The sequence below is a fragment of the Myiozetetes cayanensis genome, unplaced genomic scaffold (genome assembly GCF_022539395.1).
Source record: "Myiozetetes cayanensis isolate MyiCay16 unplaced genomic scaffold, myiCay2020 scf26, whole genome shotgun sequence".
In the NCBI taxonomy this organism is placed as follows: Eukaryota; Metazoa; Chordata; class Aves; order Passeriformes; family Tyrannidae; genus Myiozetetes; species Myiozetetes cayanensis.
The window spans coordinates 2,697,550-2,711,918 of NW_026087477.1; the positions used below are offsets into that span (position 1 = coordinate 2,697,550).

The 14,369-nt window shown below is 65.3% G+C and overlaps 2 protein-coding genes across 4 annotated transcripts; both read left to right on the forward strand.

The window, feature by feature from the left end:
• The first annotated feature begins 1,718 nt into the window (after positions 1-1,718).
• On the forward strand, positions 1,719-5,257 carry SPEF1 (sperm flagellar 1). Its single transcript, XM_050321503.1, has 6 exons — positions 1,719-1,827; positions 1,932-2,043; positions 2,642-2,798; positions 3,419-3,467; positions 3,641-3,698; positions 5,054-5,257. The coding sequence occupies exons 1-6, from the start codon at positions 1,719-1,721 to the stop codon at positions 5,121-5,123; spliced, it is 555 nt and encodes a 184-aa protein (XP_050177460.1). The 3' UTR covers positions 5,124-5,257.
• Positions 5,230-14,141, forward strand: ADISSP (adipose secreted signaling protein). 3 transcript variants are annotated; one of them, XM_050321084.1, is made up of 6 exons: positions 5,230-5,315; positions 7,480-7,579; positions 9,788-9,924; positions 11,648-11,786; positions 12,856-12,972; positions 13,519-14,141. In XM_050321084.1, the coding sequence occupies exons 2-6, from the start codon at positions 7,561-7,563 to the stop codon at positions 13,617-13,619; spliced, it is 513 nt and encodes a 170-aa protein (XP_050177041.1). In that variant the 5' UTR covers positions 5,230-5,315; positions 7,480-7,560; the 3' UTR covers positions 13,620-14,141. The 3 variants fall into 3 exon arrangements, with proteins under 3 accessions (XP_050177041.1, XP_050177042.1, XP_050177040.1); XM_050321085.1 differs by having other exon boundaries at positions 5,307-5,325; XM_050321083.1 differs by lacking the exon at positions 5,230-5,315 and adding an exon at positions 7,150-7,215.
• The last annotated feature ends 228 nt before the right edge of the window (positions 14,142-14,369 follow it).

Sequence of the window (14,369 nt, forward strand, 5' to 3'; positions counted from 1 at the left end):
CCCTCTTGGGATGCTCTCCCTGCACCCTCCCAGAGGGACCCCCCTTGCTCAGGGTCCTCCTTGCTGGGGGGTGTCAGGGCCCCACACTGATGTGACTCTCCTTGACCTGCCCCGAAACCTCACCCCGAGTCTCCCCTTGCCCAAAGACCCCCTTTCTGTGGTTTCAGCACCCACAGAGCCCCCTTTTAACGTTCCCCCCCAGGGCCTCCCCATGGCTCAGGACCCCCTCACTGTGCTCCTGGTTCCCCCTTTGCTCAGGACCCCGCAGTGCTCAGACCTCCTATTACCCAGAACCCCCAGCCCCCCCCCGTAGCTCAGGACCCCCCTCCCAGGGCCTCCACATCGTCCCCCTATGGCCACCCATTGCCATGGCAGGGGGGGCACGCCAGCCTTGCTCCCCCCTGTTGCCATGGCAGCGGGAACGCCCTCCCCATTAGGACACGCCCCCTGTTGTCATGGTAACCGAGATGCTCCAGGCAGGCCCCACCTCTGTCACTATGACAGCGGGATGCTCCCATGAAGTCCCTGTCGCGTTGCCATGACAGGGGTGATGCTTTGGACAGGCCCCGCCTTCTTTGCCATGGCAGCAGGACGCTCATGGAGTGGCCCTGGCCCCGTTGCCATGGCAGCAGGATGCTCTTGTTTGGCTCCGCCCCTGTTGCTATGGCAGCAGGGTGCTGTGATCTGGTCCTGTCCCTGTTGCCATGGCAGCAGGACACTGTATAGCCCTCCCCCTGTTGCCATGGCAGCAGGATGCTTCTGTTTGGCCCCCGCCCCCGTTGCCATGGCAGCAGCACACTCATGTTTAGCCCCGCCCCCGTTGCCATGGCAGCAGGACGCTCAGGTTTAGCCCCGCCCCCGTTGCCATGGCAGCAGGACGCTCTGTTGGCCCCGCTCCCGTTGCCATGGCAGCAGGACGCTCTGTTGGCCCCGCTCCCGTTGCCATGGCAGCAGGACGCTCATGTTTAGCCCCGCCCCCGTTGCCATGGCAGCAGGACGCTCAGGTTTAGCCCCGCCCCCGTTGCCATGGCAGCAGGACGCTCAGGTTTAGCCCCGCCCCGTTGCCATGGCAGCAGGACGCTCTGTTGGCCCCGCCCCCGTTGCCATGGCAGCAGGACGCTCCGTTTAGTCCCGCCCCCGTTGCCATGGCAGCAGGACGCTCAGGTTTAGCCCCGCCCCCGTTGCCATGGCAGCAGGGCGCTCTGTTGGCCCCGGCCCCGTTGCCATGGCAGCAGGACGCTCTGTTGGCCCCGCCCCCGTTGCCATGGCAGCAGGACGCTCTGTTGGCCCCGCCCCTGTTGCCATGGCAGCAGGGCGCTCTGTTGGCCCTGCCCCTGTTGCCATGGCAGCAGGACGCTCTGTTGGCCCCGCCCCGTTGCCACGGCAGCAGGGCGCTCTGTTGGCCCCGGCCCCGTTGCCATGGCAGCAGGACGCTCTGTTGGCCCCGCCCCCGTTGCCATGGCAGCAGGACGCTCTGTTAGCTCCGCCCCCGTTGCCATGGCAGCAGGACGCTCAGGTTTAGCCCCGCCCCCGTTGCCATGGCAGCAGGACGCTCTGTTGGCCCCGCCCCCGTTGCCATGGCAGCAGGACGCTCATGTTTAGCCCCGCCCCCGTTGCCATGGCAGCAGGACGCTCTGTTGGCCCCGCCCCCGTTGCCATGGCAGCAGGACGCTCATGTTTAGCCCCGCCCCCGTTGCCATGGCAGCAGGACGCCGCTCATGGCGGACGCGGCCCCGGCCCCGGCGCTGCGGGCCCTGTACCGCTGGCTGGACACGGTGCCGCTGTCCCGGCCCCGCAGGAACATCGCCCGCGACTTCAGCGACGGGGGTGGGCCGGGGGGGCCGCCGGGAGGGACCGGGGGTGCTCCCGTTCCGGGCTGGGCGGGGAGTCCCGGGTGCCGCCCCCCAGCCCTGCCCGCTGTGCCCCCGCAGTGCTCGCGGCCGAGGTGGTGAAGTTCTTCTTCCCCTCCCTGGTGGAGTTGCACAGCTTCGTCCCCGCCAGCTCCACCGCGCAGAAACTCGCCAACTGGGGGCACCTCAACAGGTACGGCCGGGGGACCCCCTGCAGCCCCACGCTGCCCTCCCGCTTCCACCCACCCCCTGTGCCCTCTGAGGGTCCCGACCTGTCCCGATGCTCCCCCCCCGGGAGCGCTGTGCCCCCTCAGTGTCCCACCCTGGGGGGCTGCGGTAGGGAGCTGATGCCTTAAAATCTACGTTATAAATAATATAGATAATCTATACAATCTAATGTATATAATATATACAATCTAATATATACCATATTATAAGGTATATCGTATATTGTATATTAATGTATTAATGTATTCGTATTAATATATTACGTTATATATTAACTTCCATAATATACTATATGAATATCTTATATATTATATTAATCCGCAGTATACTAGGTTATATAATATTATACGACATGGTATTAATATATTATAATATATAATTCATATGTCTCGTATTTTTATATTTATAACATATAAAATAATCTAGATTCTATATAATCTCCATCATATAAAACGTATCAAAAACTGTCCAGAGAACATTTCTCCGATTTTAGGCAACTGAGTCCCTGCCCCTCTGCCCCCTCTGCTCCCCCCTCGGTGTTTCTTTGCCCCCCCCCGTTTCAGGAAGGTGCTGAGTAAGCTGAATTTGCGGGTCCCGGACGAGCTGATCCGGCAGCTGGTGCAGAGCCAGCCGGGAACGGCGGAGCAGGTGCTGCTGCTGCTGCGGGACAGGATCGAGGAGAGGCAGGGACGGAGCCACGGCACGGGCGGGGCCGGCCAGGTGGGCAGTGCCCGGGGGGGACACCAGGGGGTCCCGGGCCACCTCCTGCCATCCCCGCCAGTGTCCCAGGCCAGGCTGGGCGGGGCTTGGAGCAACCTGGGAGAGTGGAAGGTGTCCCTGCCCGTGACAGGGGGTTGGAATCAGTGGGATTTACAGCACCTTCCAACCCAACCCATTCCAGGATTCTGCAGCCCCTCTGCTCTGGAGCCAGGCTAGGAGAGCTGGGGGGGTTCCCCTGGAGAAGAGAAGGCTCCAGGGAGACCTGAGAGCCCCTGGCAGGGCCTAAAGGCGCTCCAGGAGAGCTGGAGAGGGACTGGGGACAAGGCATGGAGGGACAGGACACAGGGAATGGCTTCCCACTGCCAGAGGGCAGGGACAGATGGGATATTGGGAAGGAATTGCTGGCTGTGAGGGTGGGGAGGCCCTGACATAGGGTACCCAGAGAAGCTGTGGCTGCCCCTGGATCCCTAGGCGTGTCCAAGGCCAGGCTGGAGCCACCTGGGCTGGTGGGAAGTGTCCCTGCCCATGACAGGGTGTGGGTGTCCCCAGGGCCCCCTCAGTTCCTGGCCAGGTGTGCCAGGTGTTTTCCTGCCTCTCCCAGTTTTCCCATCTCCCTGCAGCCCCCAGGAGCTCAGGCAGTGCCAGAGGAGAGTGGATACCTGGACACAGGTAGGGCTGCGGGGAAGGAGGTCCCAAATTCCCCTCACCGTGACTTTTGTGGTCGCCAGGAAGGGACTCAGCCAGCCCTGGGACACCCCAAAAATACCCCTGGGAGCCCTGAGGGGCAGGGGAGGGGTCAGAGGTGTTTGGGAGGGTGACAAAGCCCTTGCTGGGTTTTCCAGGCCATCCCAAGGGCAGGAGTGACGTGGGAGGGGGCTACTCCCAGGAGGGCACTGCCAGGTAAGGGCTGGCCAGGGGACGTGCCCCTTCTGGGGCCCTGGGGGTCACTCTGTGGGTCAGGGGGTCCCTGAGGGGGTGTGGGGGTCCCTCTGAGGGTCTAGGGCATCCTTTTGGGGTCTGGGGGGTCTCTGTGGGGCTCTGAGTGGCCCCATGGGAGCCAGAGGGTCCCTGTAGGGCTCTGGGGGACCCATGTGGGTCTCTGAGAGTTTCCATGTGGCTTTGCGGGTCCCCGTGCAGATTTGGGGGTCGCTGTGGGGGTCGAGGGGTTCCCGTGTGGTTCTGGGGGCCCATGTGGCTCTGGGGGTGGGGCCCCTGTGAGGGTCTGGGTGTCCCCATGTAGCCTTGGTGGTCCCTGCAGTAGTCTGGAGGTGCTTCGTGTGGCTCTGGGGGTCCCCCTGTGTCCCTGGGGCTCCCCGTGGGGGTCTGGGGGTCCCCGTGTGTCCCTGGGGGTCCCCGAGGTGGGCAGGGGAGCGCTGAGCCGTGGGGAGGGGGGAGCAGGATGTGGGAGGATCCTCCCCAGCCTGTGCAGCTCCGGGGCCGCAGGAGGGGTCAGTGCTCGTCCCCACGGGGCTGTCCCGCCCCAGGGGGGTGCCGAAGCCCCCCGTGGGGGTGCCGGGGGACGCTGCCACGCGCCTGCAGCTGGTGGAGCGGGAGCAGGCGCTGCGGCTGGCGCAGGAGACCATCCAGGTGAGCCGGGCAGTGCCGATCCCGCCGGGGGGGCACGGCGGGACACGGCGCTGTCCCCCCTCCCGCCGCGCCAGACGGCGTTTTCCCCGCGTTTATCCCGTGAAATCCCTCGGAAAGCCTCTCCCTGCAGATGCCTCCCCTCTGGGACCAGCTTTTCCCTTTCCCTCCTTTCCACCCGGCCGTGCCCTCATTCCCTGTTCCTGGCGCTCCCACGGCCCCTCCCCGCGGCCTCGGGGCCATCCCGACGCTCCAGCAATCCCCCTTTCCCCTCTGGGTGGGTTTTGGGGGCGGCTTCACCCTTAAAATCGGTTTTTTTTTGCCTAAGATCGGTTTTTTTTTCTGCTGGAAAACATCCGAGATGTAAAATGATGAGGGGACCAGGAATTTTGTGGGATATCTGGAGTGAAGTTGTCCCTGGGACCTGGGGGGGACTGGGACTCCTGTTTTGGGGGGGGGTTATTTCGATGTGGGTTGTGGGGGCTGCGATTGGGACCCCAAATCTGTCGCTGCTCCTCCCCTGCCTCAGTGTCCCCCCAGTAAAGGTGAAACCTCCCTGTCCCCACATTCCCTGTCCCCACATTCCCTGTCCCAGACAGACCCCTCGGGATGGGTCTGGGGCGGGTGGAGGTGCCTCCCACCCCCCCAGACCCCGCGGGGGGTTCCCCCAGATCCTGCAGGCGAAGGTGGAGCGGCTGGAGCAGCTCCTGCTCCTCAAGAACCTGCGGATCGACGACCTGAGCCGGCGGCTGCAGCAGGGACGGGGCCAGGGACGGGGCCAGGGACGGGGCCAGCAGCGCTGAGGGACCCTCGGGACACCCTCCACCACGGAACGGCCTCCTAGTGCCCCCCAGTGCCCCCCCCGGGCTCCCGCTCCATTCACCTCCCACACTGGGAATTAAAGTCCTGCATGGTCGCTGGGATGAGCTAGAGGTGCTGTGGGGTGGGTTTGTCCCCAGCAGGAGTGGGGGGACACTGTGGGGACAGCGTGGGGGGATGGCAGTGTGGGGACAATGTGGGGACATCAGAATGGGAGGGGGGACATCAGCGTGGGGATGCCAGTGTGGGTTCATCAGCATAGGGACACTGTGGGGACATCAGCGTGAGGACAGCAGGGTGGGGACATCATTGTGGGGACATCAGTGTGGGAGGGGGAACATCTGTGTGGGGATGGCAGCTCAGGGACAGCGTGGGGACTCTGGTGTGGGGACACTGGTGTGGGGACATCAGCATAGGGACATCATCATAGGGACATCAGGGAAGGGCCAGCAGCATGGGGACCCCCTGGGGACTCCGTTGGCTGCTCAGCCCAGCGGACTCTGGGATTTAATCCCTTCCCAAATCCGTTTGTTGTCGTAATCCCAGAGCAAATCCGACCCAGCACACGGGGCTGGGGGGGACAGGGACCCAAACACACGGGGCTGGGGGAACAGTGACAATGTGGGGGGTGACAGGGACCCCACAGCTCAGCCTGGCACTGAAGGACCCCCTGGTGTCCCCCATTCCACCTCCTGTCCCCCCCAGGTGACATCCCTGCCTGTGGGGTCATGTTTGGGAGTGGCACTGGGGACCATCCCTGTGCCAGGGGCAGCTTTTAGGGAAAATCCAATGGTTTTGGCCAATGTGGATGTGGGGTGTCCTGGCAGGGGACGAGCCAGGCCCTGCGTGTCCCCTCCCGTGTGTGGTGTCCCCGTGCCAGAGGTGAGGACACAGCTGGGCTCTCTGGATCCTGGGAATGTGGATCCTGTTTTTTTTAAGCATTCTGGCAGCTGGAGCTGCCGGGCTGGGGGGTCAGCTGAGCCCCCTGGGGGGGACATGAACCCCCTGTCTCTCACGTGTCCCCTGTCCCTCACTGCATCCGGCATCTACATTCCCAGGGATCCACGGATATCCTGGGGGAGCAGGGCCAGGGCTCACAGTGAGGTACAGGGGACAGGTGACATCCCTCACTGGGACCCTGCTGTCCCCTCAGGGTGTCCCCTGTCCCTCAGTGTGACCCCTGGTCCCGCTCCCCCAGGATGTCCGTGGATCCCTGGGAATGTGGATCCCAATGTTTTAAGTGTTCTGGCAGCTGGAGCTGCTGGGCTGGGGGGTCAGCTCAGCCCCCCGGGAGTGACATGAACCCCCTGTCCCTCCTGTCCCCCCGTCTGTCACATGTCCCCTGAGCCAGCAGGGAGGGACATGGAGGTCAGGATGGAGTAAACCAGACCCTGGGAGATCCCTCAGGATAGGAGGGATGGGGCTGGTTGTTCCCAGGCACAGCTGTATCCAGGGGTGGGGTGGGATGGGGTGGGATGGAGTGGGGATGGGATGGGGTGGGATGGGGTGGGATGGGATGGGATGGGATGGGATGGGATGGGATGGGGTGGGATGGGATGGGATGGGATGGGGTGGGATGGGATGGCATCACCAGCCCTGCCCCCCCGCGTGCCCCCGCGCCCAGCAGCGGTCGGTCCCTCCCCACGGTGTCGCGGCGCTGTCGCGATATGTGCCGGAGCCCCCAGCCCGGTCCATCTCCCGGTTTCCATGGCAACGGCCCCGCGCACCGGGGTCCCTCCCCCCGCAGTTTCCCCTCCACCCGCAGGGAGCGCCCTCGCCGAGCGCACCCGCCTCCCATTGGCTGCCACCGCCCCGGCCCCGCCCCCGGCCACAGCCCCGCCCCCGCCCCGCTCGGGGACGGCCGTTGGGGGCGGGGACCGGAGGCGGGACCAGTGGGATCATCGACCAATGGGAGCGGCGCTGTGGGAGTGCTGGCCAATGGGAGAGAGGGGCGGGGCCGAGCAGCGGGAAGCGGGGACCGGGAGCGGAGCGGCCGCGGAGGGGACGGAACGGGGTGAGACGGGATGGGGAACGGGGCCGAGGGGGCACGGCGGTCAGAGGGGACACCGCGGCGTGAGAGGGGCTCGGGGGCAACGGGGGATGGGGGACGGGGGTGGTGAGAGAGGACACCGGGAGGTGAGAGGGGATGGGGAGCAACGGGGGGACAGGGAGGGACACGGGGGGTGAGAGGGGAGGGGGGGAATCCCCGCTTTCCCAGAGCCACGGGGAGAGTTCCCTGCCCACTCCCTGCTCATTCCCTGCCCGCTCCCTGCTCCAGCTCCGTTCCCAGACGATGCCCCCCGGCTCCAGCAATTGAAGTTGGACACACGGACAGCAGAGGGGACAAAAGGGGACACACATGGCGACGGCCGGCAGGGGTGAGTCCGGGTCCTGTGTCCCCTCCCGGGATCCCTGCCGGGATCCAGGGCCAGGCTCCTGCTTTGGTGTCCCTTCCCCAGGCTCCCCCCTGTCCGTGGCCTTCCCGGGGTTTCCCTCTGCCCGTAATCCTGCTGGAGCGTCCCTTTTCCATATCCAGGAGTTCGAGAGCTGCCTGGAGCTTTTGGGGTCCCCTCTGCCCTGCTGGGGGGTCCCTCTGTCTCTATCCAGGGATTCAGGGACTGCGTGGAGATTTTGGGGTCCCCTGGCCCTGTCCATGCTGGGGGGGCCCTCTGCCTGTATCCAGGGATTCAGGGTTCCCTGGAACAGCCCACGGAGCGGATGAGCAGGTCAATGCTCACAGGGGACCAGGGGGACATTCCTGCTGTCCAGGAGGTCCCTGCTGCCCCCTCCAGGGACAGGCACAGCCCTGGCACCCCCCATTCCCAGGTTACTCCTGGATCCCAGTGCCTCCTGACAGGCTCTGGCAGTGCCAGACTGGGGGGTCTGGAGGGGCCCCCCGAAGGCCCTCGGGGAGACAAAGCCCGAGGGGGCTCTTTGTGCCATTCCTGGGTGGGATTTGGCTCCTTTGTGCTCCCAGAATCCCGGGGGAACAGGGCTGGGGCGGCTCCATCCCGATGGCTTCGCTCCCTGCGGAGCCTCCTCCGGCTTCCCGGCAGGACGAGGCTGGAGAGCAACAGGAGCTGCAGGAGCAACAGGAGAGGGGCTGGGGGGCCCTTTGCGGGGGGGCTGAGCCCCTGGGGACACCTGGGTGTCCTCATTTTGGGGGCACGGTGACTCCGAGGGTCCGACAGGTCCTGGGGACTCCCCTGCCGTGGGCACGTTGGGGAAATGCCAGATCCAGGTGATTTCCTGCCTGTCACCCCCGACCTGTGACCCCCCCCAGTGCCACTGTCACCCCCCAGGCTCCTCCAGGGCTGTCCCCACCTGCCAGGTCCGCGCTGTCCCCTCCCGAGCCGGGACAGGGACGTGGCCCGGGGCAGCCGCTCCGTGTCACAAGGATGGGCCAGCGGGATGCCGGGCCAGCTGCCCGCGGTGCCGCCTCCATCCTCCCGCAGCCTCCCTCTGCCTCGGGGCTCCCTGGCCGTGCCCTGTGGCCCCCCGGGTGCTGTCCCCAGGTGTCACCTGTCCTCCCGTGTGACAAAGCCTCCTTTGGGATTATCCCTGCCGCGAGCCAGGGCTTGGCACCGGGATTCCCGCCGGCAGCCCCGGGCCGGGAGCGATCCCGTCCCCGCCCTGGGATCGGGATGTGGGATCCGCCGAGATCCTTGGGATCGTGGCGCCCGGGAGGGGTCAGCGGGGCAGGGGGTGGCCGTGCCCTGTCACAGGGCGTCCCCCGCGTGTCCCCGTGTGTGGCCACGTCCCTTGTTCGCCGTGTCCCTCGCTGTCCCTGCGTGTGGAAGGGATTTCGGCCGCGCTGTTCCGGCTGAACAATGCCGGGTCATTAAATCCCGGGATTCCCGGCGCTTCCAGCACAAAGAGCCTTTTCTTCAGGCAAGGAGGCGACAATCTGCTGCCGGCTCTGCCAGATGGAGGCAGCGGGGCCGGGGGCTCGGGGGGGGGAGGAGGAGGAGGAGGAGGAGGAGGAAGAGAGACTGCTTTTCCGTGGAGAGGCACCCACAGAGCCTGATGGAGCCGAGCACGTGCAAAATCGCCCGGGGGTTGTGCCTGGGGGTCCTGTGTCACCTCCCAGGGCCGGGGGGCTTGGGGGCTGCTCCCCAAAATCCTGGCCCTGGGCTGGGTGCAAGGCTGTCCTGCCCCCTGGCCTTGTGCCACCCGAGGAGGGCCCAGCTGGGGAGAGGAACAGATGCTGCCGAGCCCAGGAGACGCTTGGGGACCCTTGGGGACCCTCTGGGCATCATCTGGTGGCAGGTCACTGCTCAGAGAGGAGCTCACTGTGGCCACTGGTCCCCCGTGTCCCCCCCCCATCACCACTCATCCCAAGGAGGTCACAGAATGGAACAGATGCTGCTGAGCCCAGGGACCCTCGGGGACACTTAGGGACCCTTGGGGACCCTCTGGGCATCGAGTGGTGGCAGGGCCCTGCTCCCTGTGTCGCTGTGTCCCCGTGTCCCCAGCCCCTGGACACTCCAGCCTCGGTCCATGACCCCCCCAGCCCCTGGTGGGGGGTCCCAGCCCGTGGGGACACGGAGGGGGCTGTGACCAGGGGCTCTGTGACCCCCTTGCAGGCAGCAAGGGCAAGGGGGGCTCCGTGCGCTTCGCCCCCAGCCCCCCCCCCGAGGGGGCCCACGTGCACTTCCAGGAGCAGCTCCACGACTCGGCCGTGATGGTGACCCAGGAGAAGGACGGCAGCTTCCTGGTCAAGGTGGGCACAGGGATGGGGACAGGGGGGGCTGGGTCACCCTGGGCTCACCCTGGGCTCTCCCAGCCCCCCCAGAGGGACTGGGGCCATCCTGGGGGGCTCTGGGCATGTTTCCATCGCTCCGTGTCCTTACAGTTCCCACCCCTGGGGGTGTTCACACCCCACGAGCTCCCTGTCACACCCTGGGGGGCCCTGGGAGCCCCCCAAATCCCGTGTGCTCCCCCAGGGGTGGCTGTGCCGCTCCTGAGGGCACCAGTGGGTGTTGGCTCTGGATTCTCCCATTTCCCCCAGTCCATCTCTGGAGCAGGTTTGGGTGCTGGGTTGGTGGGGTGGCTCTGGGGACACGTGGCACTGTGGACACGTGACACTGGGGGCTGAGCTGGGTCTCACCCCCTTCCCGAGGGTCGTCCCAGATGGTCCCACTGCGATCCCGGGGCGGGGACAGCGGGGGGGACAGCAGGGGGACAGCCAGCCCCCCACGGTGGCACCTCGTGTTCCAGCAGCGCTGAGTCAGAGCCTGAGTGCAGGGGAGGCTCCCAGAGCTGCCCCCGAAAGCGGCTCCCCGGGGGCGGCTGCTCCTCCTCCCCGCGCGACGCGTGACCGGCACCCCGGCACGGCACGTGCGCCTGGGCACGGGACACAGCCACCTCAGGGGCACGGGGACACAGCCCCACAGCCACCTCAGGGGCACAGGGACACAGCCACCTCAGGGACACGGGGACACAGCCCCACACACAGCTGGGGACAGAGGGACGTGGGGGGGATGGCAGAGCCCCCACACCAGCTCAGGGACAGGGGGTCCCTGGTGGGGTTATGGAGGTTCCTGGTAGGGCCACAGGGGTCCCTGATGGGGATATGGGGGTCCAGGACAGGGCCAGCAGGTGTAGGGTGTTCCAGGCCCTCTGGAGAAAAGGCTCCTTAAGGCTGGTGCCAAAGGGTTTTCCAGGGTTTGAAGTGGATAAATCATGGAATGGTGTGGGGAGAAAACGTGGAACACCTCCCACCAGGGACACCTCCCACCAGCCCAGGTTGCTGTAAGCCCCGTCCAACCCACCCTTGGACACTTCCAGGGATTCAGGGGCAGCCACAGCTTCTCTGGGAAATCCATTGCCAGGGCCTCCCCACACTCACAGGGAAGAATTTCTCCCCAATATTCCACCCAAATCTCCCCTTTTCCAGTGGGAAGCCATTCCCTGTGTCCTGTCCCTCCATGCCTTGTCCCCAGTCCCTCTCCAGCTCTCCTGGAGCCCCTTTAGGCCCTGCAAGGGGCTCAAGCTCTCCCTGGACCTTCCCTTCCCCAGGTGCTGGGGATGAGCCCAGGACAGGGGGCTGGGGGGATTCACCCTCTGGCAGTGCTGGATCCTGGCTCTGCTCCGGTTGTCCCTCAGGAGTGGTTTGTGTCCCACCCAGCTCGCTGCTCCCTTCCCAAAATGGCTTTTTCCAAGGCCTGCTGCTCCGGAGGGCTCTGCTTTTCATCATGGCAGGGGAGAAATTCCATGGCAAGACACGCTCCTGGCTTTTCCAGACCAGGAATGGCTCGTGCTGGAAAACTGCCCCCTGCTCCCGTGACACCCTCGGGTTGTTGTTCCCAGAGTTTTGCCCAAAACTGGGTATTTTTGCTGCTTTTTTTTTTTTTTGTCAAAAATAATCGTGTTTGTTATGTTTTCCCAATTATTTGGGACACGAATGCCCCCTGGATTAATCAGGGGGATGTCCCCCCTTCCAGGTGGGATTCCTGAAGATCCTGCACAAGTACGAGATCACCTTCCTGCTGCCCCTGGAGCAGAGCGGGGAGGGGGACGTGTGTGCCCTGCCTGTCCCCAACCCCAACCTGCGGGTCCTCAGTGTCACCTCCCTGCCAGAAGGTAAAGTGGCCCCCCCTTGTTTGTGCCCCTTGTCCCCTCCTGTCCCCACAGAAGTGGGTTTGGGTCGGAGCCCATGGGTTGGGGGGACAAGGGACAGGGATGGGGTTTGGGACAGGGTTTATTCCAGGGGGGCAGGGACAGGGATGGGGTTTGGGACAGGGACAGGGTTTGCTGCAGGGGGTGCCAGGCTCTGGTTTGGGCACAGTTTGGCACTGGCACATCCACGGCAGATGGGAGTGGGACTGTGTGTGGTGGCACTGGGCCAGCTCAGTGTCACCCTGGGCTGAGGGGACAGCTCTCTGGGGCCACGGGGTGTCCTCCGAGGACACAGCGGGTCCCTTGGGCCACCTCTCCGGTCCCATCCAGCTCTGACACAGCCAGGGTCACACATCCCTGTCCCTGGGTGTCCCCTCTTTCCCACATCCCTGTCCCCTGGGTGTCCCCTCCTGGCAGCAGGGCCAGGGCTGGGCTGTGGCTCTTCCCACACGCTGCTGGCTCCATCCCAGGAAAGCTCTCCAGCTCTGTCTGGAGCTGTAAGCCTGGGCTGGCACTGCTGGGAGCGGGGCCAGGAGCCCCTGGGGACCCCCAGCAGCTCCAGGGGGTGTGGGCACTCACTGTGGTGTCTGTCCCCGAGGCCCTGGGGACACCAGGGCTCCACTGCGGGCTCTGCTTCCCGGATCCCGGGCTGGAGCAGTGCCAGGAGTGCCTGGCCATGGGCCAGATCCCATCCTGGTGGTCCTGGGGTCTCAGGGTGGGCTGGGGGCCCCCAGCCTGGCTCTGGGATGGGCAGGGTCCTCCCTTACTCTTCTCCCCCAGCTCTGGGGGGCTTCTGCTGAGGGTGGGCAGTGAGGGTGGGATGGGCATGGGAGGGGCATGGGAAGGGTTTGGGAAGGGTGAGATGGGCATGAGAAGGGTGGGATGGACATGGGAAGGATGGGATGGACATGGGAAGGTGCAGGCAGGGCTCAGGCAGGGCAGGGAAGGTGCAGGCAGGGCTCAGGCAGGGCAGGGAAGGTGCAGGCAGGGCAGGGAAGGTGCAGGCAGGGCTCAGCCCCCTGTGTGTCAGCAGGGCTCAGCGTGCACTGTGAGTACACGGCCCACAAGGAGGGGGTGCTGAGGGAGGAGCTGCTCTTGGCCAGCCCCAGCCACGGCCACGTCAAGGTCACGGTCCAGGCCCGGGTCATGGGTAAGGGGCAGCGCCTCGGGGGGTCCCGGGGCCCCTCCCAGCAGCAGCGGGAACGCGGAGCTGGGCGCTCTGCTCTGCCCCAGCACGGCCCCTCTGCCCCAGTTCTCCCAGTTCAAGTGTCCCACCCCTTGAGAAAGTGCCTAAACCGGGTGATTTTCACCCCAAAAGTCCCCGCCCTGAGGGCTGAGGACACCCTGGGAAGGGGTGCAGGGTGATCCCGACATCCCCAGGGTTGGGACCCTGGCAGGGCTAGGGTCCCTCCCGCCAGCTCCCCGTGTCCCCCCACCCCACATCCCGGCCATCCCCCACCCCCCGTGCCCCCCCACGCCTGGCGGTGCCCAGGGCGGTGACACAGGGACAGGGCACAGGTGACACAGCGTCCCCTCCTCGCGGCCGGCACCGCCCACGGGCGTCCCCTGCGATGGAGGGCGAGCCCCAAAGCTCCCCGGCCCCGCCCCAAAAAGGGGCGTTTTCCCCCCTTGAACGACGGGGAGCGGCCCCCGCGGTGTCCCCGGGGCTGTCCCCAAGGCCGTCGCTTGTCCCCAGACCGGCACCACGGGACGCCGATGCTGCTGGACGGGGTGCGCTGCGTGGGCGCCGAGCTGGAGTACGACTCGGAGCAGAGCGACTGGCACGGCTTCGACTGAGCCCCCCCGGCCCCAGCGCGGGGTCGGGGGGTCCCCACAGCGCGGGGGGGTCCCCAGGGCGGGCGGGGACCCCGATTGCTGCCTCCAGCTGCTGCTGCTGCTGCTGCCGCTTCCCCCTCCCCGCGGCCCGGAGCGCCCCAGGATCTTGGGGGGGAGGGGGAGTTTTGCCTCCCGGGGCGGGATTTTTTTTCCCCCGGGGAGGGATTTTGCCTGTGGAATGTGGAGCTGAGCTGGGGCAGGAGTGGGGGAGCCGTGGCCCCCGTGGCTCCGTGGCCCCGTCCGTGTCCTCGTGTTGCTGCCAGCGCCTCGTTCTCCTCCTCGTTCTCCTCCCGTTGGGCTTTATTTCCCCCTTTTCCTCTCTTTTCCTGCCTCTTGTTGTTATTTTTTTCCCTCTTTTTTCCCCTCTTTTTCTCTTTTTTTTTTCCTCGTGGTACAAGGACCAGGAGAAGTTTCTAAAGCAACAGGAGGCTTTATGTGCCTATATATATATATATATATATATAAATATAGAGTTATCTTACATACCTCGGGATGCATGAGGGGGGGTAAAGTACAAAATCCCACCTTGGGAAATAATAAAATCCCACTGGGAAGGGGCTGGAGCCCAGTTCCCCTCCATTAATCCCCTGGGAGTCAGGGTGGGGGGACACCCCGAGGCTGGGGGGGTCAGGGACAGAGATTTGTGCTCCCTGGGGTGTGGGGAGGGGTGTCCAGGGATGATCCCAAACAGTCCAGGGTGGGGAGGGGGGC